This window comes from Prionailurus viverrinus, chromosome A3 (assembly GCF_022837055.1).
Source record: "Prionailurus viverrinus isolate Anna chromosome A3, UM_Priviv_1.0, whole genome shotgun sequence".
NCBI lineage: Eukaryota > Metazoa > Chordata > Mammalia > Carnivora > Felidae > Prionailurus > Prionailurus viverrinus.
Window position 1 is genome coordinate 104519093 of NC_062563.1, and position 26406 is coordinate 104545498.

Consider the following 26406-nt stretch of genomic DNA (forward strand, 5'->3'; position numbering starts at 1 on the left):
CATCATTACCCTCCTTGGGTAATATGCATTAAATTCGTCTCCGATACGCCGCAACTCTTGTGCAATCCATATCTCCGGGCGCATATCTGCGGGTACAGCCTGAGGCTGCCTCATGGAAGCTGCATCAGAACAAACAGAACAAAAATCACATGGTTTTCCATTAATCAGTTAGCAAGTTCCAAAGGCAACTTTCTAGAAGCAAGCCCATCTCACACACTCCGTTTTGTTTTGTTTTGGGAATCTCCCTAACTTCCAGGACTAGGCACTTGATTATGGCGGTAAGGTCTGTCACATAAACTTGGTTATGAAGAATAACGGACAAAGAACAACTTACTTTTTTAAAACTGGAGACTCAGAACTGCAAAATTAAAAAAATATCCTGGGGGGCGCCTGGGTGGCGCAGTCGGTTAAGCGTCCGACTTCAGCCAGGTCACGATCTCGCGGTCAGGGAGTTCGAGCCCCGCGTCGGGCTCTGGGCTGATGGCTCGGAGCCTGGAGCCTGTTTCCGATTCTGTGTCTCCCTCTCTCTCTGCCCCTCCCCCGTTCATGCTCTGTCTCTCTCTGTCCCAAAAATAAATAAACGTTGAAAAAAAAAAAATTAAAAAAAAAAAAAAAATCCTGGCCAGTTAATTACATCCTCCCATCTCAAGAAGATACACTAACACAAAAATGGTACGATAAACATCACGAAAAAAAAAAAATCATACTTGAAACACAGAACATAAAAATTTAGGCTGTCAGTAAATACTTTGATCTTACACAAGGTAGAATTCCTAGGGAAATTTCAAACATCACGTAGAGATACGAAATGAAATGGTTGTCCTCTTTAAAGCAAAATATGGGAAAACCTGAGAAACAGCAGGCTACCTACCTGAATGAGCTCGTTTCTACAGAAGGAGGTGACGAGACAGCCTATGTAAATACTAGCATGTGGTCAAATTAAAGCATAAATACGTGCTTTGTCTCAATATTAATGCAGCCAGTAAAGGTGGATTCAAGTCTGCAAACACCACATGGGGAGAGGAAACGTTTTTGGGTGAAGGAGCAAAGGCATTTTTGAAAGAAGAAAAAAGAGGGACTTGGCCTCTTCATCAAGTTGTCACTAACATTCACACCCAGTCCCCTCAACTGTTAATGAAACCATTTGAAGCCATGAAGGGGAGCGAAAATGGGAGTCATCAAAAGATCCCACCATGCACCAGGAAGGTGGCATTCTCCATACTCAGAAAAGACCGGCTCAGTGATGCAACTGGGGAAAAGAGACGAGGCTCTTGGGTTTGTGACTTAACTTACTGAGAAAATAGGCACACTACTCACAACCTAACACGAATGTTATGTCCTACCCATGGCAAAATAGTCAAAAGCCTGCAATACTCAGATGTTGCCATGCCATACATATGGCTTTCTGTGTTGTGTTTTTATAAAAATATTTTACATTCTGGGCTTCTGAATTTTACCGTTTTAGGTAAAAGTGATGGGGATTCATAGGTCTGTAAAAGCACTGAAAAGTGCACTCTGAAAAAATGTAAAAAACTGAGTTTTTACCAGGTCTTCTCAAAACTTCTGTCCCATCTTCTCTGTCCCCCCCAACCCCCACCCAAATGCAACAATGACCTCACAAAGAGTGAGTGCCTGAGAAGCCGGGCACTAGGGTGTGTGTGTGTGTGTGTGTGTGTGTGTGTGTGTGTCTGAAGAAGAGCACAGAATTATCTGTGCTCTGTGAATAAACCAAGCACTAGGGTGTGTGTGTGTGTGTGTGTGTGTGTGTGTGTGTGTGTCTGAAGAAGAGCACAGAATTATCTGTGCTCTGTGAATAAACCAAGGGAAGACTCCTTAAGAAAGCCCTAGGGGCAAACACGAAGGCTGACCACAGAGAAACTTTTAGAAGTCAGGCATGTCCCCTGAATACACCTGCAACCACATTAAAAACTACTTTGGCTGTATCTTTGCCACACAAATATTTTTATCATTACTCTGTAAAACCCTATTAAAATTAAGTTTCATTTAAATGGCTTAAAACTGGCAAAACCCAAAATTTCAGGGTGGATGTAATGCCAGGTGGTAATGTAACAGTCTACTCCCTTTTTGGGGGTTTATAACACTTTAAGGATTTTACTCTATCAGAGGTACCCGATCGTTACTATTCTTTTCATACTGTCAGCAATCAAGTATTTTTTCCCCTAACTTCAGAAGCTGTTAAAAAGGTCAACTCACCCCCGAGGGAAAGGAAATCTCTTTTCTTCGAGTGCCGACTACACACCAGAGCCTGCAATGTTTCATGTGAGCTGTGTCATGCAATCCTCTTACCCGGCCCTACAGGGGGAGACACCTGCCCCCATACACAGGCGACCAGACCAGCAAGCAAGACGCCTCATGGCCACTTAACAGCTACCACCCCACCCCTCCTCTGGGCTTCAAAGCCCCACTGGTTTCTTACTGTACAAGCCTCTCTTTCCGAGAGTAATCTGCTTGCAGGGGCACCTGTCTACGGCTCAGTCAGTGGAGCATGTGAGTCTTGATCTGGGGGTTGGGAGTTCGAGCCCCATGCTGGGTGTAGAGTTTGCTTAAAAATAAAATTAAGAGGGGCGCCTGGGTGGCGCAGTCGGTTGGGCGTCCGACTTCAGCCAGGTCACGATCTCGCCGTCTGTGGGTTCAAGCCCCGCGTCAGGCTCTGGGCTGATGGCTCAGAGCCTGGAGCCTGTTTCCGATTCTGTGTCTCCCTCTCTCTCTGCCCCTCCCCCGTTCATGCTCTGTCTGTCTCTGTCCCAAAAATAAAATAAAAAACATTGAAAAAAAAATTAAAAAAAAAAAAATAATAAAATAAAATTAAGAGTTCAAAAAAGGGCAATCTGCTTTCAAACCTAGAGTCAGAAGTGAAGAAAATACCAATTATCCAAAAAAAAAAAAAAAAAGTGTGAAATATAGGTTATATGTCTTATAAAGATGGTAGGTCAAAACTGTTGGCAAGTTACCCAATGTTTAATAAATCAAGCTGTTCACGAATATACCCAACAAATACGAATGCCCGTATGCTAGGCACCATTCTCGGAGGTGCTCTGGGAACAGCAACCAAACAGGCCAACCCTTGCTCCTGTGGAATTTACATTTTTGTGGATTAAATTTCAACATTTATTATTTCTTTTAATGTTTATTTTGAGAGAGAGAGAGAGAGAGAGAGAGAGAGAGAGAGAGAAAGTGTGTGAGCTGGGAAGGGGCAGAGAGGGGAGAGACAGAATCCCAAGCAGGCTCCGTGCTGCCAGCACAGAGCCCGATGTGGGGCTCAATCCCACGAACCATGAGGTTAAGACCTGAGCTGTGATCAAGAGCTGGACGCTTAACCAACTGAGCCACCCAGGCACCCCTCCATTTCAGCATTTAAATGTTAAGTTTCTCTGGACACAGACACTTTTAAATAAACTTTATACTTATTACAACATGAAACAGAAGTAACTCCCCTGGTTAATTTCCCCCAATCGAAGATGAAACCTACTGCATTCTATTTAACGCCCTTACTACCTGTGTGGTTTAGAAGGTTCTGCCTGGCTGATGCTTGAGCTGGTGACCATCAAAGGAGCCAATTTGTGTCAGAAGTCGGCTTATCATCAAACTAGCACCTGGCCAGCAGCAAAGAAAGAAATCTGGAACCTTGGTGGCCAAGTCTAACTTGTTCACCTTAGAGATAATTGCTCTGCTATATTTTGGGGAAGGAAGCAAAGAAGGTAAGTAGATGTTTCTTCTATGGAAAAGAAAATTTCAGTAGCTCAGAGAAACGTATAGACACAAACATACCCTCGAGGTGTGTGGCAATGAGATACAGAGGGTAGGTGTGTCTATGGGAGGCCCCGGAGGCCACAGCCCTTACAGGTTCCCTACACAACTCTGGTGCAGATGCTCCACAGACTAGACCCTGAGAAAACTGAGCAACGGGTAAGAAACCACAGGGAGGTCCTGGAGGCAGAAGTAACCAAAGATTATGGATTAGACCAGGGTAAGCATGCACTAACTGGCCAGAACAACAGATTAGTAAGAGAGCTATCTAACTGTAGTTAGGTGTATTTTTTTTTTTTTTAACATTTATTTATTTTTGAGAGAGCATGAGTCGGGGAGGAACAGAGGGAGAGGGAGACACAGAATCCGAAGCAGGCTCCAGGCTCCGAGCTGTCAGCACAGAGCCCTACGTAGGGCACAAACCCCCAAACTGTGAGATCATGACCTGAGTTGAAGTCGGATGCTTAACCAACTAAGCCACTCAGGTGCCCCTATGTGTATTTTTTTTTCAAGTTGACTTAGAACAGTAACAATAGGGTATAATTCAATAGTAGCAATATAATTTAACTTTTGCCAAGGAGACTGATCTGCCTGGGCTACTCTAACACAGCATGTGTCACCATTTGGCTTTTTAAAAAAATTGGCAGTGTTTGTTTTTGTTCCTTGCACCTATAAATCTAAAATTAATGACCATCACTCGTCCTGCAATAAAACCTATCTAACATGTACACAGAATAGACCGTTGCTACACTAAGATTATTTAAGACAGAAATCCTATTTTGAATATTTTAAAAGGCATTGTATTCCTGTATTTTAAAAGGGTAGTCTTTTTCAAAAAATTTTTATTAATTAATTCATTTATTTAAAGAGAGCCAGAACACGCACATGCTCATGTAGGGGAGGGGCAAAGAGGGAAGGAGAGAGAAATTCCCAAGCAGGTTCTGCACTGTCCACAAGGAGCTCCATGCGGGGCTCGAACTCACGGAACAGCGAGATCATGACCTGAGCTGAAACAAAGAGCCGGACACTTAACCGACCGAACCACCCAGGTGCCCCTAAAAGGGTAGTCTTAATCTCAGTTAACAGAGTGCAGTTTTCCAATATAAATTTCAAAGATTATTTTTGAAGTGACAAAAATATCTTTCTTTGGGGGGGGGGGTAGAAGAAGCTTTTCTTAATTTCATCACTGGTTTAATCTTAGTGACTGTCACAATTGGTCTGTTACACGAGAACCCACCAGAACGAAAGAATGGTGTCTGGGTGACCCCAGAGAATTGGTTTGTTAGCCCCACGGCAGTGCTGGTCAGAGCTCAAATTAATTTGCTTAATTCTGTGCTACCGGCACCCTGAGCATGAACCACCACAATGAAGAGATCCACAGTATGGTCTTCCAAAGATGCCCCTGGAGCAGGTGGGGCTTGGGGGCAGGGAGTAACTCAGAAAACATGCTGCTCTACCCCCACTCTCCTAATCCTATCCAGGTACTGACCTCACTATTCCCATTATAGTAAAATAGTCCGCCTATGAAAAAGATAACTTACATTTACATTTCTAGTCTATAGTATCGAGGATAAATATTTTACTTTCCCATGTGCGTCGTGCTTCGCAACTATAAATGTTGATAGCTGATCAATAAAATGGGTCTTTATTTGAAACAAAAACTCTTAGTACTAGTTAAGAAGATAAAAATTTTAACTTCTAGGGCAATTGTACACGAACATAAAAAATTCTCCAAAGGGGAAATTCTGGTGAGGTGTTATTTTTTTTTTTAAACAATTTTTTTAATGTTTATTTTTGACAGAGAGAGAGAGACAGACAGACAGAGCATGAGTGGGGGGAGGGGCAGAGAGAGAGGGAGACACAGAATCCGAAGCAGGCTCCAGGCTCCGAGCTGTCGGCACGGAGCCCGACGCGGGGCTCGGACTCACAAACCGTGAGATCATGACCTGGGCCGAAGTCGGACGCTCAACCGACTGAGCCATGCAGGCGCCCCTGGTGAGGTGTATTTTTGCCCACAGAAAATGTAGTTTCAGCATTTAAGAAATCATTTCACTCCATAAGCCTGGCACTAATTTAGGGGGGAAAAAAGCAGAATACAGTATGCACCGGATCTTAATGTAAAGCCACCCCACAGCTGTTACCTAAAGCCCATGAAAAGCCAGCTCAAATCCTACAAGCACCAGACTGAGCTGGGGGGGAACCTGCTAGGTCCAGATTTTCTGACCAAAGCCACTAATCAAAAATAATGCAGTTGTGTCACACACAAGCCATTCTGTCAAAAGTATGAGAGGTTAGCTGAGTTTTCATCGAAACTCTTAGAAATTATTTTTTGCAATCCAGAATTTCCTGGTAACATCACTTCCTACAGAAAAAATGCTGAGGCAGTATTAATTCATTTTTCTATACCAGTGTGGGGACGGTGGGGTGGGGTGGGATGGGAAGGAGGACATGTTTTAATGTCAAAGAACTTTGTGTTGCGAAAAGACGGGTGTTACTTCATTAACAGACCGTTCCCGTTCAGTTACGGAACATCTTCCAACCCATATGGTAATTTCAAGTTCAGCAATTGAAAAAATTGATGTCGTGGTTAAGTGGCTGATAGTGAAATCAGGCTGGGGCTTTCGGAAAGGGCTTTCTGTAGCACCACCAACTAGGGTGGGAAAATGAAAAAAAAAAAAGGAAAAAGAAAAGAAAACGATTGTCAATTCATAATGCGCGCAGCACCAGCCCAACCACACCTCCTGAATTTTCCTGAACACCCAAGTGCCTCCACCCCGCTTATCAATGGCAGGTGCTCAAAGGAACAGTGACCCCATCACAAGGCCATTGCTGCTCTTTCTACACCCAGCTGACTTCCTCTGTGAGGGTGGAACTGAGAAGCCCCGCTGAGTGGGGCACACACGCGTGCTGTCCACCGCGCGTACCGTGTGCGTCTCTACCGCGTGTGCCATAAAACACAGCATACACGTGCGCGCACGTGACCGCGGCCTCCTGCCCGGGGGCAGGACTGGTCCGGGTCCCACTTCTGAGAGGCGGTCGCTATTTTAGTTCCCGGCCTGTCGCTACGGGCTTTCCAAGTGTGGAACCAGAATTAACATTCATGGCAACACTTCACACTATCCTGTCTTCAGATGTCCAGTTATCCACAAATACTTAGGCAGAATCAAGATGAGCCTTTAAAGTAGTCAGCGTGAATTAAGCACTGAGTGTGTATTCAACTCACTGCTGAGAAAGGATTTCTCAGTCTCTAAAGGGATGGATATGGAACGGATGACTTCGAGGAAATGATCATTTTAAACACACAACAGGTCACACTTAAGCGCACGTTTTTGCCCGGCACTTACCGGGGACCGTGGGGCCCTTCCTCTAGATACCTCAGGGTCATCCATCTTTATTTATTTCCCCAAGGAGAGTCTAATTTAACCAAAGCCATAAAGGACCCCCTAAAGGACCATTCCTCTGTAGGCACTGAAACCAGTGCCAAACATCCAGTGATGTCCACAGGAAGCACTGCCTTTGCAGGCGGCCACCCTGAAGCTCAACATTCATTTTGGGGAAACAAAAATCCTGGGATGTTAATTCAACCCAACAGTCTCCTTATTGAAACGCGTATCTTCAGAAATATCAAGGCACAGTTATCCACAGCTTTACAAGAGGAAAAAAGGAAAACAGGCTGCCAGCCTGCTAAGAGTTCCTCAGGAAACCCACCAGAGTGATCAGGCTGTCCCACCTGCCCCAGGATTCCCAGGTGGCCACAGGGGAAAAGACAACTACCACTCTAGTTAAGTTTTGCTGCAGAAAATGCTATCAGAATCGCCTTCAGAAACTGATGATTCTCGGAAACTGAGCTAGAGACCAATTTCACCATGTGCACACGCACATGGGCCTGTTTCTCTCTTGCATCGCTTTATTTGTCGGTAAACTTGCATCAATTCCACTGAGCCACTGGAGAATAATGAGAGCAATTAGAAATGGAACACAGTGATCATAGTTAGCATCAGTGCTCAGAAAGTTCCTCCATCTGTTCTCCCCTGGTACACATCAGTGTCGAGCCTGGGCGGTCGCATGAATTCAAGACAGAGCTTTGCAAACAGCTGCTGATATACCACCGCAAGTAATGAAGCTCATGAGAGGAAGCCAGTGTTTTATACCCACTCCTTTCAGTGGGTGGTGCCCACGCTTTTACGTGGCCTTGAGTAAGAAAGTCAAAACAAGCTGCTTTGATCCATTTCCAGTCTGACCATTCGGAAACTGCCAGTAAACCAAGGCTGCGTCGTTGGACAGAAGTCTGGAAACCGGCATTCATAATCTTTCCCTGTCTACCATTAGGCTTCAGCCAATGAAGTTTGAATCTAAGGCATTAAGACCGATGTGTGTTGTGCCTTTTCACTCATTTACTATGCAACATCAGGAGACCCAGTTCCCCAGCTCACCTGAGCTACACCCCCCTGCCCCGCCCACCATATTTACATCTTTACTAGAAGCCAGTGATGTGCTGGGAGCAAACGCAGACGGAGTTCTTAGGTCTATGTCCGGGGTCATACCTGCTAGCTCTCAGCCACAGCAGAAGCCCAGCATCTCAGGCAGGTGCGACGCTGGGTACAGGGGCCGTCTGCGACATGATGCCAGGTCACCTGCCCTGTGTGCCCACTGCCTGGCAGAGGTGACATGCTTTGTCCCGAGGCAGTGCGGTCCTCACTGAAGGGCATTGGGCGCTACAAAGATTTTCCTTAGAGGGAGCTGAACCTTTCCACCCCTATTCTCAATCTAACGCGTCTCCTGGGCCTATAAAGATAATCTATAATCCCTCTCAATCGTCACCCCTCTTTTGAAGTCACCACATGCCCCAAACCTGGTCCTAAACCAGTTCCTTCCATGTGCCTTTTTTTTTTTTTTAAGTTTATTTATTTCTTTTGAGAAAAAGAGCACATGCAGGGGAGGGGCAGAGAGAGGGAAGCCCAAGCAGGCTCCGTACTGTCAGCATGGAGCCCAACACGGGGCTCGAACTCACAAACCGTGAGATCATGACCTGAGCCGAAACTGAGTCAGAGGCTTAACCTACTGAGCCCCCCAGGCGCCCCCTTCCACGTGACTCGGGAAGACCCACCATGACCACCCTGGTCCCCTTGGTGCGCTCCTGAAACGTGCTGCCCTGAGCAGCGGGTGGTGGAGGACTGTACTAGGGATGATGACCAGGGGCAGACACAGGACACTGCTCTCTGCTTTCCCTCCACTGACCCTAGCCACACCAAGTCTCTGCACAGCTGCAGCTCTATTTCTATAGCTTAAATTTCTTTCAGAGGATTACAGAGGATTGGACTGTGCCATCCTATTTTGAAAAACAAATAAAAATAACCCCCAAACTAAGTAGAGTCAAACGGAGAGCAGTTCTGAGCTTGCTTTAAGACAGAGACATAAACCCTATGTCCCTTCTACTGATAGTGTATGCAATTTTCTATCCAGTTTATCCCACCATTTACTCCATCACAACGATGGAGAAAAAGTGTTTTTCAGAGACCTTTTAAAAGGAACGTACAGGGGCGCCTGGGTGGCTCAGTCGGTTAAGCGTCTGACTTCAGCCCAGGTCATGATCTCACAGTTCGTGAGTTCGAGCCCCGCGTCGGGCTCTGGGCTGATGGCTCAGAGCCTGGAGGCTGCTTCCGATTCTGTGTCTCCCTCTCTCTCTGCCCCTCCCCCGTTCATGCTCTGTCTCTCTCTGTCCCAAAAATAAACGTTAAAAAAAAAAAAATTAAAAAAAAAGAACAAAAACAAAAAACACAAAAGTCTATCAATCTCATTCACGCAGTTAGGATTTATCACAGCTATACACAAAGTGAAACACTAACCTGTTAGCAGAGATGTACAGGCAGTGGTGACACAGCAGAAGTCTGAGGCACCCTGAAAACGTCTCACTTAACACAAATTCACGAAAGGGAGCCGCCTCTTTTCACCTTGCATCATAGAAGAGAGACAAACTTTACACCTGAATCCCAGGCCCTCTTTTGTGTAATCACAAAGATGTAATCGTTGAGCTTGGACATTTAATGGTTAAAAATCCGTCCTTAAAACCCAGATCTGTCACAGTCAGGCTGTCTGGCTCCTCCCTAGAAAACTCACAAAGCTTGTGCGTCTTGACTGAGCACACACACACTGATGCTGAAGGCAGGGTATCTCACCTCTAAGGGACACAGGCGAACACAGGCCCCACAGCCTTGTGTAGGAAACACGGTAAGAAAGAGAAATGCTATGAGAATTTACCGCTGCATATAAAAGAAGAATACTGGAAGGCCCAAGCCAGCGGAACCCCAGAGTGGTACCGTGCATGGTGGATGAGGACGACGGTTTGAGCCTCAAGTTCCTTCCTCCACTGACCAGCCCGCACTAACGCTCAAGACACCATATAACTTGTGCACCACTGAGCAGTTGTGCTGAGGGAGAACCCCAGGCCTCGCCTGTAAACCATACAAATGTTACGGAAGTAAGTGTGCCCTGTCCTCCCGCACAGGAAAAGCACGGAAGCTAGTGTCACCAGTGGTGCAAGCCCAAGCCTAAGTTGTGTGCAATTCTGTGCCGAAAGACCATCAGGTCTGGTGGTTTTTGAAGCTCTTATGTCTGTTCTGGTACACACATTCTTCCTCTTCCTCCCCAGTACCCGTTACCCCTCGGGGGTGGACACGGCTGCTGGCCCAGCTCTGATGCTTGACGCGCTCATCAACGGGGCAAAATGGTTTGGCCACCCCTGTGCTTAGAAGCCCCTGTGCAATACAGATTCAACTGGGGTGGTTCTAATTCAGCACAAGCCCCGCCCCCAGCCCGCCGACCACTACTGAATGGCTATGACACCCTTCTACGTCAAGAGAGGACACTGGTGCCCAGCCAGGTTGTGGGACGAGGCCCAGGGGCTGTAATGGGTCAGTGGAGGGATCAAGACTGGACTGGGTCACCTTCTGGAACTTTCCACTTCCACACTTCATGACATACTATCAATAAAAAGAACTAGACAGAAAACAAAGCTGGTATATATAATATGCCGGGCTTTCCTCACAGAAAACACAGTTCTAAGCTTTAAATAAGCACAATGGGAAAACCCAAGTGAAAAAAAAGAGGGAGTCGTGGGCGTTCATATATTGCTTTAAATATTACTTGAATTCTCATTAAACTACAAATATTTGGGCTCCTGCCATTATGCACCAAACTGTTTTCCTATGTTGATAACTTGTTTTAACTAGTTTAGTAGAATTTATGCTCAGGTATAAGTAAAACTGAAGTCTAAATTCAAATACATAACTAACATAACATATATCTAGAATTCATTTCTAGACTACTTTGTGTTGAGAAATTTCTCAAGAGATGCAAAAGCAAACCAAAAAGAACCCAAGAAATCTGTTAGTCTGTCCTCTAACACACTTATTCCATAGAAAAGTGAACTCTCAATAAACTAAGGTTGACAAACTCAACTCATCTCATACACTTTCAAAGACACACATCCATCGGTAAGAAAAGAGTAGGTCCTTTCTGCTGAAACCAGCTTTTTAAAAAAAGTCTCAAATTACTCATTAAATCCACAAATTGGTTATATTAAAACACTTCAGTAGGGGCGCCTGGGTGGCTCAGTCAGTAAAGCATCCGACTTCAGCTCAGGTCATGATCTCATCTCACAGTTCGTGATTTGAGCCCCAGGTCGGGCTCTGTGCTGACAGCTCGGAGCCTGGAGCCTGCTTCAGATTGTGTCTCCCTCACTCTCTGCCCCTCCCCAGCTTGTGCTCTCTCTCTCTCTCTCTCTCTCTCTCTCTCTCTCTCAAAAATAAATAAATAAATAAACAACAAACAAACAAAAAAACACTTCAGTAAATGGAATAGGAAGAATGCTCTGGTCCAGGAACGGGACATGTTTAAGGGGAAAAAGAAAGTTCGCAGAGCAACTCGTATAGTGGAGAATCATCATGTTGAACCTGTTTCAATTTGAACACATACACGCTTCTCAGAGTGAAATGACTGATTCCATTTTTTAAAAGATTTTACCGCATCGGGCTCTGGGCTGATGGCTCAGAGCCTGGAGCCTGTTTCCGATTCTGTGTCTCCCTCTCTCTCTGCCCCTCCCCCGTTCATGCTCTGTCTCTCTCTGTCCCAAAAATAAATAAACGTTGAAAAAAAAAATTAAAAAAAAAAAAAAAGAAAAAAAAGGGGCGCCTGGGTGGCGCAGTCGGTTAAGCGTCCGACTTCAGCCAGGTCACGATCTCGCGGTCCGTGAGTTCGAGCCCCGCATCAGGCTCTGGGCTGATGGCTCAGAGCCTGGAGCCTGTTTCCGATTGTGTGTCTCCCTCTCTCTCTGCCCCTCCCCCGTTCATGCTCTGTCTCTCTCTGTCCCAAAAATAAATAAATGTTGAAAAAAAAAAATTAAAAAAAAAAAGATTTTAGCTTGAGGGGCACCTGGGAGGTTCAGTCGGTTAAGTGTCCCGACTCTTGATCTCGGCTCCGTTCATGATCTCGAAGTTTGCGGGATCAAGTCCCACACTGGGCTCTGCGCCGACCGTGCGGAGCCTGCCTGGGATTCTCTCTCCTCTCCTCCCTCTGCCCCTCCCCTGCTCGCTCATGCTTTCTCAAAAATAAACAAACATTAAAAAAATTTCTAGCTCTAAAGCCATCTTCACTCCTAAAGAAGGTCAACAAAGCCTAAATTAAAGCAAGCATCATGCACGGGGCAGAGAGTAAGTTATGAGTGCCAAATGCCCGAGTTCCCACATCCAACACTAGATGTGCCCTCAAACCCATTTTCAAATCCTGGGAGCTCTGTTTCTGAACAGGACAGATAATCCTGGTCTCAGGGTTGGAGACACAACCCATGCCATCAACTGGCCTGTGTCCTCTTTGGGTGCAGACATTAGAGAGAAGGGGAGACAGGCTTAGGATGTAACTCAAGCGCGGACCCTGGTCTCACGCAGGCCCATGGGTACATGTGGCCCAGGAAGAACAGAAGACGACTGTCTGCAGGGGCTGGTTCTCTCCATCACTGGCTGAGATACAACTCTATTCACAAACCATGGGGATCTGCTTTAGGGTAGAGAACAGAGAAAATACCAAGTGAATTGGGGTTTCCCGGAGGACATTGGGATACCATACCCATTCTAAGCAAATACTTCAAACCCCGAAGGCACAGGCTCTTAACCAATGGAGCTTAAGCTCGCCCATCAGGGAAATGGTGTGTGCTCTAACTGTTGGCATTGGTCACCTCATAGCTCTTGTGAAGACAAGTTCTCAAGAAGCTTTCGTGATTCATTCACTAGAAATAAAACCCAAAATTTAACAGCCAAAGGAGCATAAATTCCCTCAAAGGGAGAAAGAAAAAGCTGTTTTAAAACTTCTTAATTCTATACAGGCAACAAATATTTCTCATGTGAAACCAACAAGCAAAATACCTCATTTTGAAAACGTTTGCTTCACTTTTGACTGCAGGAAAAAGTAGTTCAGCCTATGCCTTGTCTCAAGACCTTCTTTCTCCAAATACACTGAACTGAAGTCAAGTTTCTGCCAAGTGCAATGGGCCATCTCCCACAGGTGTACCTGATGCAGGCCCAGCTCAGACAGTGTGGTTTCCAGATGTCTCTCGACGGTCCAAAGATTTGCCAACCACGCCAAGGTTCTTTTCAGGGCGATGTGTGGGTCACGGGCAGGTTAGGGGTGATTCAGACCTCCCTTCCCCACCCCCACCAGGCAAGTTTCTAGAAAGGATCTTTTTTGCTTGTATGTTTGCTGTGGGACCTGAGGGACTTAGAATTACAGTTGCATTTCCAGATGAATTCACTTCCCTGTGAGTTTCCTAAACTCCTCAAACAGCTTCTTTCTACAGAAAGTAGGAGAGAATACTCATGACCATCACACTTGCTGACCTGCCATGGCTGCAACGGGTCGTTGAGGAGCAAGAAAAATTAGTGACTGAGTTCCCATCGGATGCTTTCTGGTAGCTTATGTGGAAGCTCCCCACAACCCCCAGTGGTGAGCACTTCTGTCTTCATTTGATCGATGAGAAAACAAGCTCATCAGACAGAAAAACAGGTCTGCCAAGGTCCTCGGCATGTCTGGGAACAGCTGGGGTTCCGTCTAGACCCTGCCCCAGCCTGACGCACGGCCCTGCAGGTGACACAGCAGTAGTCCACCGGTGCTGAAGCAAGCTGTGACCCCTCTGGACGGAGACGTTCACAATAAAAATACTTCGCTAAATAAAAAGCCGACCCCAGAAGAGTCTATTGGGGGCTAATGTCCATGCGGATTACTTGCGGTGGTGGGCCACAAGCCTGATGTTACCCAGATGAAACCTTTACCAACATAAGGGGCACAGTACTTAATACTGAGTCGTACGGGAAGATGAACATGTCACGGTGACAAGCTGCCGGAGATGCCAAAAATGAAGATTAAAATTAAGACAAAATATAGCATACATATTGTTGATTTATTCTATAATTTTTTTTTTTTTCACATTAATTGATTTTTGAGAGACAGAGTGAGACAGTGCGTGAGTGGGGCGGGGCAGAGAGAGAGGAGACACGGAATCTGAAACAGGCTGTCAGCACAGAGTCTGACGCAGGGCCCGACCCCACAAACTGTGAGATCACGACTTGAGCTGAAGTCGGACGCTCAACTGACTGAGTCCCCCAGGCGCCCCGGATTTATTCTATTATAAATGCCAGTCGTGATTGTGCACGCTGTACAAAAAGGCACACAGATAAGACCACCGGACACTTGAATACAAAATACTTGCTTTTAACATTTTGATGTATTTTCCTTCGAATCTGTTACACTTACAAACTTCTTAAACTCCACTGTCTGTGCCTCCCACAAAACTCCTATGCTAAACCTAATCTCCAGCGTGATGGTATTAGGCGACGGGGCCTTTAGGGGGTGATTACGTCATGAGTGTGGAGCCTTTATGAATGGGACCAGTGCCTTTATCCGAGGTCAGGGAGCTGACCTGCTCTCTCTCCATCATGTGAGGACACAAGGGAAGGTGGCTGTCTATAAGTTTAGGAAGAGGGCCCTCCCCTAGAGCTTGAGCATGCTAGCACCCTCATCTCAGACTTCCAGCTTCTAGAAGTGTGAGATCAATGTTTCCTGGTTAAGCCACCTAGTTGGTGCTATTTTTGTTACAGCAGCAAAGACAGACTAAAACACTACGATGTCCTCAACAACTTTGTAACCATTTTTAACTTAACTTTATGCCAGAAACATCTGCCACGTCATTCTTCTTCTTAATGTCGTTAGGATGACAGCACCACAGTCTGTCAGAAGGATGTGTAGTAGTTTAGAGATTTTCCCCAAACCATTAAGACAGTCAATAGTTTTTTTTTTTGGCTGGGATAAATAATGTCAGGATGAACAACCCCCCGTGCCCTCGGTACCTGCATTTCGCCGAGTATTTCCTGCAAAAGAAAGGAATGTCAGGCTCTCTGCTCTGTGCCTGCAGAGCAGGGTCTGAGGGTGGGTGGGCGGCAGGGTGCTTAGAGCCCGGAGCACAGCACGGGACCGAGTCCACAAGGTCTTACAGGACAGGTATCTGGTCTGTGTCAATAGGACCTCCAGAGAGAAGGAAAGCGGTCTCGGGTCACATGCCCTACCATGGGTCCTGGCCACTGACCAAGCAGAACAACTTGAGGACACTGAGCAGATGAGAAAGCAGCTAGACGTTTTGTCACATAGGGAGTATGTCGGAAGACGGCGGCTTCGTTCTCCACAGAAAGGAACGGAGACAACTGGATTCCGGCGTGGGACATGATGCGTGAGGCAGGGAGAGGTGGTGGTCCGTGGAGAGTCCCCTGCCCCAACACAGGCAGGGTGACCACAGACCAGGGGCACGAGGAGACCTGGGCACTGGGCAAGTGTTCTAATTCATTGGTTTAAAAATATGTCAGGAGGCAAGATATTCGACTGTCTAGCACTCAATTGGCAATTACATGCATTTCTTCGAATCTAATACCACAACACAAATCAATAGACTATCTCTTTTTTCCTGCCTTATAGTCCAATCATGCAGGACTACAGGGCTAGACCTTCTCCAATAAGGAGTTCCCCTCTGGCATGCGGAATCTGACTTGAGTCACCCATTTGGTTTTCAGGCAGTACATTTGAGAGAAGCAAGGTGTAGGTACACCTTACAGGCTCACCACCAGGATCACACGCAAGGCAGTTACAGCTATAGGGACACCGTAGTTATTATCTGAAAACAATGGCTGGGACTATTGCCCAATCCCCTCTCAACTCTATCATCCCATAGGGTAAAAACAGAGGGGGTAAGAGGTGACGGCCAAAATTCCGAGTTGTACTTTGCAATCAGAACCAATCAATACCCATCATAAATATTTACTTAAAAGAAGATACAGGGGAGCCTGAGCGGCTCAGTTGGTTAAGTGGCTGACTTCAGCTCCGGTCATGATCTCATGGTTCGTGGGTTTGAGCCCCACGTCAGGCGCTGGGCCAACAGCTCAGAGCCTGGAGCTGCTTTGCGTTCTGTGTCTCCCTCTCTCTCTGCCCCTCCTCCACTTGTGCTCTGTCTCTCTCCCTTCTCTCTCTCAAAAATAAACACACATTAAAAAAAAAAAAGAGAGATTTCTAGTGCCACCAAGATAGGGTCGCTCCACCCATTCCCTCAAGTCCAACCTCGTGCTACTAAAAACCCTAGGGAGAACACAACAGACAAGAAAATGCTAGGGGCACCTGGGTGGCTCAGCCAGTTGAGCGTCTGACTCTTGCTTTTGGCTCAGGTCATGATCTCATGGTTCATGAGATCAAGCCCAAGTCAGGCTCTGTGCTGACAGTGTGGAGCCTGCTTCAGATTCTCTCCCTCTCTCTCTGCCTCTCTCCTGTTTTTTCTCTCAAAATAAATAAATAAGCATTAATTTATTTTTTTTTTTTTTTGAGAAAGAAAGTGAGCATGGATGTGAGGGGCAGAGAAAGAGGGGGAGAGAGAATCCGGCATGGTGCTTGAACTCACAAACATGAGATCAAGACCTGAGCTGAAATTCAGAGTCGGACGCTTAACCGACTGAACCACCTGGGCACCCCGAAACTATTTTTTTAAATACTGAAAGGGGAAAGAAGAAGGTAGGCTGCTTGGGGACCCCGGGACTCGGGGAACGACATGGCAGAGAGGTCCCCAGCTTCCTCACCGTTTTCCATATATCCTGGACAGGGTGCCGCAGAGGGTCTCCAACGGTCACAGACGCAAAGAGCTCCCAGGGAAGCGAGTTCTCCCCAGCTAAAGCACTGGGGAAAGGGCGGCCTTGCAACAGAAAACCCCTTGGCAACACCTGCCCTACCCCAGCTGACCACCACGTGCCGCAGTGTCGGCGTGGCCAAGCCAGGGGTGGATCATCCACCCATCCCCTGCTCGGTGGGAGGTGTTCGTGCTCTGATCCCACCCCCAGCTTGTGTCAGCAGGCGAAAGGGGAGCTGAGCTGCCAACCTCTGCCTGGCACAAGCAGGCGGGGCCGATCCCGCTGCCCTGCCAGAGGGGTGCTGGGGAAATCACGTGGGTAGCTCTCTCATCCCTGGCCAGTGGAAGCAGATCATGTTCACTCCCCTTCCAGGGTAGTGCTGGTGGGGCCCAGCAGCAAGCTGGCCCCCCACTAAGCAGCGAGGAGGTGGCACGTGGCAGGTCAGTTGCCACTGCACGCGCGCGTGCGCACGCGCACACACACGCACGCACACACACGTGCGTGCACGGGCACGTTACCCTCTATCTGCAGGCCCAGTAACAAGCTGGGCCTTCACCCGCACCAAGCGTCAGTGAGCAATGAGACAGAACAAGTCAGGGCAAGTCAGCACATCACTTCCCCCACCACTGGTTAGGGGAAGGCCCAGCGGGGAGCTGAGCAGGTACGAGACTGAACGAGGTGGTAGGAAACAGGGCTGGTGGCCCATAGGTTTTCCTCACCCTAGTCTTGGGAGTCTGTGAGACCCAGTGGGTCACTGGGCCTCCATTCTGCCCTGACATGAAGGAGAATGATCGGGAACTCATACCCAGCATCATGCAGGGAACAGGGTGGCGGGAGGCAGGGCTGGTATTCTACCCCTCACCTGCACTCTGGCGGCAACGAGGAGGCGAGAGGAGCTGAGCTTTAGTCTCCACCCTGCAGGAGTCGAGCTGGGAGTCAGCCCTCCACCACTTCCCCCTCCCAGGGGTCAGCAGGGGCTGCGGGGAACCAAGCATATCCCCCCAAATGAACTCAACGGAGCCACACGATTTGGTGTACCACTTTTGCCGGGAAGTATCAGCAAGGCCAAAGAAAGATCTGAGCTTGCACCTCACCTGGTGGGAAGCAAGCAAAAATTTTAGAATTGAAAAATGCAACAAAGAGGGGGGGGAAAAAGAAACCCCAAACTTCACTGGCTGGGCCAAGTATTAGAGTGGGGAACAACAGGCCACAGAATCAGCGGACACCAGGCTAGGTCCACAGAATTTACTCAGTCCAAAAAGAGAACACAGAATGAAAACTAAGAGTCTCAGGGATCTGTGAGACCACCACGAAAATACACTTTTGTCATCAGAGTTCCAAAAGAGAGGAGGCACGGAGAAAATATTCAAAGACATAATGGCTGAAAACTTCCCCAACTTGGCACAACACCTACAACCACAAATGTAACCAACTGAGTGAACATCAAAAAGGATAAACCGAGAGAAATCTAAGACACATAATTAAACTTCTGGAAACGAAGAAACGAAAAACCCTCGGAAGCTGCCAGATGGAAAGGACTTGTTACTTCTAGGAGAATATCTGAATGATGGCAGACTTCTCATCTGAAACAATGAGAGCCAGAAGGAAGGGGCATGTCTTTTAAGTTCAGGAAAAAACCAAAACAAACCAACCAACCACCACCATGGACTGTGAATTCTATAGCCACTGAAAATAGCCTTCTGGAATGAAGGGAAAACGCAGACTCTCTCAAACGCAGGACTGAAGGATTGTTGCTAGCAGGCCTACTGTTAAGAAATGACTAAACAAAGTCCTCTGAACAGAAAGGGAGTAACAGGAGGCTAGAACTTCAGAAAGGAAGAATACTGAAATGGGGAAAAGATAGGGGTGAATATAATAACCTAGCCTATTTTCCAAGAGCTTAAGGTATATTGGATGGCTGAAGCAAAAAATGTGATGCCATCAGACATGGTGCTCAACGTATATAGAGGAAATGTTTCATTTTTTTTAATGTTTATTCATTTTTTGAGAGACAGAGAGAGACAGAGCATGAGCAGGGGAGGGGCAGAGAGAGGGAGGGAGACCCAGAATCCGAAGCAGGCTCCAAGCTCTGAGCTGTCAGCACAGAGCCCGACATGGGACTTGAACTCACGAGCGGTGAGATCATGACCTGAGCTGAAGTCAGACGCTTAACTGACTGAGCCACCCAGGCGCCCCATAGAGGAAATGTTTAAGACAATTACATTTGAGGGGTGTCTGTCTGGCTCAGTCAATTAAGCATCTGACTTCAACTCAGGTTATGATCTCATGGTTCATGGGTTCGAGCCCCACCTCAGGCTCTGTGCTGACAGCTCAGAGCCTGGAGCCTGCTTCAGATTCTGTTTCTCCTCTCTCTCTGCCCCACCCCCACCTGCCCTGTCTCTGTCTCTCTCAAAAATAAACATCAAAAAATTAAAAAAAAAAGACAATTATATTTGAAAAGTGGGACACGTAAAGGGATCTCAATGGATGTAAGGTGTCTACACTGCAGATGAAATAAAAAACATTGATACCATTGATGCCAATAGATCATAACAAATTACATCTGTATAAAAACTGCCCAATCACTAAGGACATTATTCTAAACAATGTATTTAAAAACAAGGGCGCCTAGCTGGCTCAGTCTGTGGAGCATATGACTCTTGATCTGAAGGTTGTGAGTTTGAGCACCATGATGGGTACAGTGATTACTTAAGAAAAAAAAAACAAAACTCGGAAACAAAGAACACTAGAAATAAATCAAGATGGAATCCTAAAAAATGCTCAAATAACCCACAGTAAGATTTACTTATTTTGACTTACTTAATTTTTCATTTTCAAAGTTTATTTATTTTTGGGAGGGAGGTGCAGAGAGAGAGTTACAGAGGGAGAATCCCAAGAAGGCCCCACACTGTCAGCACAGAGCCTGAAGTGGGGCTCAAACTCACACATCATAAGATCATGACCTGAGCCCAAATAGTCAGATGCTTAACCAACTGAGCCACCCAGGTGGCTCCCACAGCAAGGTTTAAAAAAAAACAAAAAACAAAAAAACCCCACAAAAAAACAAACACATATAGGAACAGAGGAAACAGAAAGACAATAAAATGGCACACTTAAGCCTTAACATATTAACAATGACCATAAATGTAAATGATCTAAATTCACCATTTAGAAGACAGATTTGATGGGAGTGGATTACAGTATTATCTGAAGATGTGGGAAAAAATATGCCAGGTAAACAGCCTTATTATTTTTTACAAAAAGCACGAGTAGCTATATTGACATCACATAAAGTAGCCTTTATGATAAAAGCATCAATCCAATAGGAATAAGTTAACGATTCAGTATGTGTGAACACCATACAGCTGTGCCTCAAAAATATATGAAGCAAAATCTGATGGATTCAAAAGGAGAAATACACTTACAGTTGGGGACATCAACACCATTTGTCTCAGCAACTGACAGAACTACCAGACAGAAAAGCAGCGAGGATGTAGAACTGGACAACACAATTCAACCACTAAGATCTGCTCAACCGGTAAATATATAATGAACGCTCCAACCAACAGCAGAATGCAGATATTTTTCAAGCACTCATGGATCATTTACCAAAACAGACCTCAACACATTTAAAGGAACTGAAATCATACATAATGTATTCTTTGACCATAATGGAATCAAACAAGAAAACAGGAACAGAAGGACAAGGTAATTGCTATGCACTCAGAAACGAAACAACACACTTCTAAATAATCTAGGGTCAGAGAGGAAATCTCAAAGGAAATAAAAACACATGAAAGTCATTGAAAATGAAAAGACCAACAAACAAAAAAAGAACTGTAACGAAAATGAAAACACAATATACCAAGAACTGTCGGACACAGGTAAAGCAGTGGTGAAGGGAAATTTATGGCACTAAATGTTTACGGTGGAAGAGAGGAAAAGTCTCCAAACATTACTCCAAGTTCCTACCTCAAGAAACTAGAAAAGACGAACACAAAGCAAACTAAAGGAAATAAAAAATGAGCAATAAAATTGAAAACAGGAAAAGAGAGTAAAATGAATGAAACAAAAAAGCTGATTTTAAAAAATAAAACCAATAAACCTCCAGAAAGACTGATAAGGTTAAAAAAATAGGAAAACCTAAACCACCAATATCAAGAATGAAATGGGCTATCACAACAGATCGTGCACCCACTAAAGATAATAAGAGAACAACATAAACACTTTAAATACCCAACATTCAACAACTTAGAAGCAATGGACCAATCCCTTGAAAAAAATCACAAACTACTGCAATTCAACCAAGATGAAAGAGACAACCTGAAGAGTCCTACAAACACTAAAAACCTGAATTTGTAATTTAAAGACACCCTCTCCCCTCCTCAGCAAGAAAGAAATCTTCAGGTCTACATGCTGTCATTAGAGAACTCTACCGAAACATTTGAAGAATTAATACGAATCTTACACAATCTCTTCTGGAAAAGTGAGAAGAAGGGAACATTCCCAACACACTGTAAAGGCCCTGATCAAAACCAGAACAGTCTGAAGAGAAAACAACAGGTAAACAGTTCTCAGGAACTTAGGTGCAAAGTACTAGCAAACTCAATCCGGTGCAGCAATGTATGAAAAGAACTATACCCTGACCAAGAAGGACTTATCCCAGGCAAGTAAGGTAGATTAACACTGAAAATCAATGTAACTCACCACATCAACAGATTAAAATAAGTGAACTCACAAATTCACATCAATTGATGCAGAATAAAAATTTTATAAAATCTAATACCTATTCCATTCATGCTAAAAACTGTCAGCAATTCAGAAATAAAGAGAAACTTCTTCGTCTTTTTAAAGAACATCTACAAAACAGCTGCAGTTAATAACACACTCATTGGTTAAAGACTGAAAGCTTTCCCTCTAACACTGGGGATAAGGCAAGTATGTCTGCTCTCATTCAACACAGCACTAGAAGTTCTAGCCACTGTAATAGAGCAAGAAAAAGAAAGAAAATGCACACAGATCAAAAAGGAAGAAATAAAACTTCCTATTTGCAGATAACAAGACTGTCTACATCGGACGCCCAAGAAATTGACAAGAAATTACGGAGTTCAGCAAAGCTCCAAGATCCAAGAACACACAAATATGAACGGCATTTCTATTTATTAAAAATGAATGTTTAGAAAGTAAGTTTAAAAACATAACACCATTAATAATTGCTCCCAAGGAAATGAAATCTAAGAAAACATGTATGACATCTGTATGCTGAAAATTACAAAACCCATAGACCTAAAAACTTGAAGAGACATCCGTTAATGGATCGGAAGACTCAACATAGTGAAGGCGCAAATTCTCCCCGAAACTGATCTGTTAAGTTTAACACAATTCCTATTGAAACCCCAGCAGGGTTTTTGTAGGCAGTGATAAGCTTATTCAAAAATATAGATGAAACGGCACAAGACCTACCTAAAACAATTTTAGGGGAAAAAAAAAAAAAAAAGAATAAAATCTGAGGAATCACTCTATCCATTACTGTGGCCTCGTATGTGACTAGAACAATGAAAGTGTGGTATTGGCGGAGGGACAGACACACAGTTCGATAGAACACAAAAGAGAACCCAGAAATAGAGTCACAAAAACACACTAATTTTTAAGAGAGGTGCACAGCCAATTATAGTTGACCCTTAAACAACCAGGTCTACTAATAGGTGAATTTTTTTCAATAAATGTGGTATAGTACTGTCAATGGATTTCCTCTTCCTTATGATTTTCTCAGTAACGTTTTCTTTCCTCTAGCTTACTGTAAGAACTGAGTATTCGATACGTGTAACATACAAAACATGCGTTCATCGACAGTTTTGTGTTATTGCTAAGGCTTCCAGTGAAAAGCAGGCTATCAGTAGCCTAACAGTAGTCAAGTCTAGGGGGAGTCAAAAGTTATGCATGGATTTTTGACTGTGCAGAGGGCTGACGCCCCTCCCCTTGAGGAGTTCAAGGGTTAACGGTAGGTGGAAAAAGGGTAACAATTTTCATAAATGGTGCAGGAGCAACCAGGTACCTATAATCAAAACGAATAAACATCGATCTACATCTCAGACCTTAAACTCAATGAACATGAATCATAGATCCAAATGTAAAATGTCAAACCATAAAAGTTTTGGCAAAACAAAAAAACAAAAACAAAAACAAAAACAACTAAGCAAAACTCTTGGGACCTGGGACTGGGAGAAACGATCTGCAAATCACAAACCTGACTGGAATCTAGGATGGGTCTGAGCTCTCAAAAAGAGTGAAGGAGTAAAACACCCCAACAATCCAATTAGAAAATGAGCAAAAGACAGAAACAGCCACTTCACGGAAGAAGGCGTACATATGCAAAGGGACACATGAAAATATATTCAACATCATTAGCCAGGAGGGAGATGCAAGTTACAACAATAATGAGGCATGTGTCAGGATGGCTAAAACAAAGAGTGATGACACCAAATGCTAGGTAAGATCTAGAAGAACCGAACCCCTCATACATTGCTGACGGGGACACGAAACGGCAGTGCCGTTTTGGCAAACAGCTGCGCAGTGTCTTAAAAAACTAAACCGCTATGTGTTCCACCAACTGCACTTCCGGGAACGGAAACTCACGTACACGCAAAAACCCATAGGGAACTGTCCACAGTGGCAGTTTGTTGCCATGGTACAGCGTCATGGCCAGTCACCTGAAGGAAGCCTGTGTGTGCCCTTGGTCTTCAACTGGCAGCTGCCGAAGACATACCGGGGATAACGCACGACACGCAGTGCGGGCTGTGACCCTCCCCAAGTCCCTACCGTGACTTGCAAACAACTCCGATGTCCTTCAACAGGTCAATGCACCGTGCTACATCATACTGTGGAATGCTGCTCAGCAATCAAAACCAAGCGATTATTGATTTATACAACATCCTGGGTAGATCTCAGTGGAATTACGCTGGGCAAAAAAGCTAATCTCAAAAGGTCGCCTGTGACAGAAGTAGAGCCATGGAGACTAGAGTAGTGGTTGTTAGGTGTTGGGGAGAAGGGAAGTGGCTGTGGCTTTCAAAAGGTAGTAGGAGGAACGCTTGGGCTAGAACTCTTCTGTCTGTATCCTGACGGTAGCGGCCATCACACAAACCTCCACATCGGATAAAATCGCAGAGTAGTGAACACACACTCACACGCACACACAACATGGAGTACACGTGGAACTGGGGAAACGTGAGTAAGGTAGCCGGCGTCTATCCACGTCCCTTCCAGGCTGTGATATTGTACTAGCATGCACGATGTTGCCACTGGCAGAAACTAGGCAAAGGGCATAGGGGATCTCTGTTGTCATTTCTTTACTTCTTTTTTCTTTTTTTAAAGGTTTTATTTTTAAGCAATCTCCACACCCAACATGGGGCTCGAACCCACGACCCCAAGATCCATGTTTCATGCTCTTCCAACTGAACCAGCTGGGCGCCCCAGGATCTCTGTATGATTTCTTCCAATTGCATGTAAATCTGTAATGATCTTAAAAAGTGGTTTTTTTAAAAAAGATATAAAATTTAGAACTGTCTACACAGCCATTAGTCACTAAACTTCATTTGGAACTAGTGAAGAAAAAAAAAAAAAATTCTTGTACTTTACCTCCTCCATCTGCAAAGCAGCCCACCCAGGTAAGACAGAATGCTAGCCACAGAGCTAATGTGACATTGTTCTCGAAGAAACACTTTCAAAAAGTAAAGACAAACAGATAAAATTCATATAAAAAATATATTTTATTTAAAAGCCAACAAGCATTATGAAAAGATGCTCAACGTCACTTATCATCAGGGAAACAAAAACCAAAACCTACAATGAGATATCACCGCAAATGGACGGTTCCTACTGGGAGAAAAAAAAAAAAAAAAAAAAAAAAAGGAAAACAAATATTCAAATGTTGGCAAGGAAGCGGAGAAACTGGAACCCTTGTAGGCCATTGGTGGGAATATCAAATGGTGTGACCACTGTGGAAAACACGGTGGAGGTTCCTCAAAAAATTAAAAATAGAACTCCCATATGACCCAACAATCCCACTTCTGGGTATATATGCAAAAGAATCAAAAACATGGTTTTGAAGAGATAGTTGCACATATCAAAAAGAATCCAAAGTATAATCTATGAGATATCTGCATACCCATATTCAAAGCAGCATTATTCATAACAGCCAAGAGACGGAAGCAACCCAAGTGTCCGATGACGGATGAATGAATTAATCAAGTATGTTGCATAAATACAATGGACTATTATTCAGCCCTAAAAAGGAAGGAAGGTCTAGTGATGAATAACCTTGAGGACGTTATGCTAAGTGAAATAAACCAGTCATGAAAAGATTAATACTGTATAATCTCACTTATATGAAACATTTGGAACAGTCCAAATCATAGACACCGATAAAACGAAGGTTGCCAGGAGCTGGGAGGAGAGGAAGTGGGGAACCGACGGTTAACGGGTACAGTGTTTCAGTTCTACAAGATGAGAAAGTCCTGGGAGTGGGTTGCACAACTATGTCAATACGCTGAACGCTACTAACTGCACACTTAGGAAAGGTGAAGGTGGGGTGCCTGGGTGGCTTAGTCGATGAAGCGTCTGACCTCGGCTCAGTTTTGATCTTGCGGTTTGTGGGTTCGAGCCCCACATCAGGCTCTGTGCTGACAGCTCAGAGCCTGGAGCCTGCTTTGGATTCTGTGTCTCCCTCTGTCCGCCCCTGCCCTGCTCACACGCTCTCTCTCTCGAAAATAAGTATCTAAAAAAATTTACAAACCCACGTTTTTAATTTAACCCAGTATATTAAAAATATCTCAACATGTCATTCATATGAAAATGGCTGAGATATTTTATACTCTTTCTTACGCACCACGAAGTTTTCAAACTCCAGTGTGAACTGACAGGAACAAGCACATCTCAATCTGGACTAGTTGCATCTTAAGTGCTCAGTACTCCGCTGTGGCTTCCCCACTGAGCCAGACCTCACCTGTCACCCCCACATAATAAACCTTATAGTTAGAGCCAAATAACTCAAAATATTTGGCGGGGTAGGGGAGACACACAGGGTCTTTTTCCAGCTGCTAGACTTTTTTGAAATCTTATTTGTCTTCAGGTAGCTCTATGGAAAGGCTGAGGGACAAAACTCCAAACTCTGAACGTCTCCTAGGCATGTCCTCTTTGTCAGGCCCTCATTACGATCTGCAGGACATCATGCCTCTCCTCGGAGGGCTCACAATCTGCCAGATAACTGCCAGGTGCAAGAGGACTAGGCACATCATGTGGAGGAATACCAAGAACACGATTGACCCCTACCTATGAATTCTGACGTTCCAGAGAATATAAGCGTTAAGTCATTTGACACCCGGAAGTTGTTAATTACGGAGCTTTCACCCTGTTCACAATATTCACTGGCACATCC

General features: G+C 45.0%; 1 protein-coding gene across 10 annotated transcripts in view; it reads right to left on the reverse strand.

The window, feature by feature from the left end:
• Positions 1 to 26406, reverse strand: part of BCL2L11 (BCL2 like 11) — a 49520-nt gene that overhangs the window by 16946 nt on the left and 6168 nt on the right. For 8 of the 10 annotated variants that reach the window (XR_007151028.1, XM_047853378.1, XM_047853376.1 and 5 more), the window contains one exon: positions 10 to 119. The exons of the other annotated variants lie outside the window; for them this stretch is intronic. Coding sequence is in view for 7 of the 8 variants with exons in the window: in XM_047853378.1 (XP_047709334.1) it covers positions 10 to 119 (110 nt within the window). In the remaining variant the exon portion in view is untranslated. The remainder of the gene's footprint in view (positions 1 to 9; positions 120 to 26406) is intronic. 10 annotated transcript variants of the gene reach the window in all.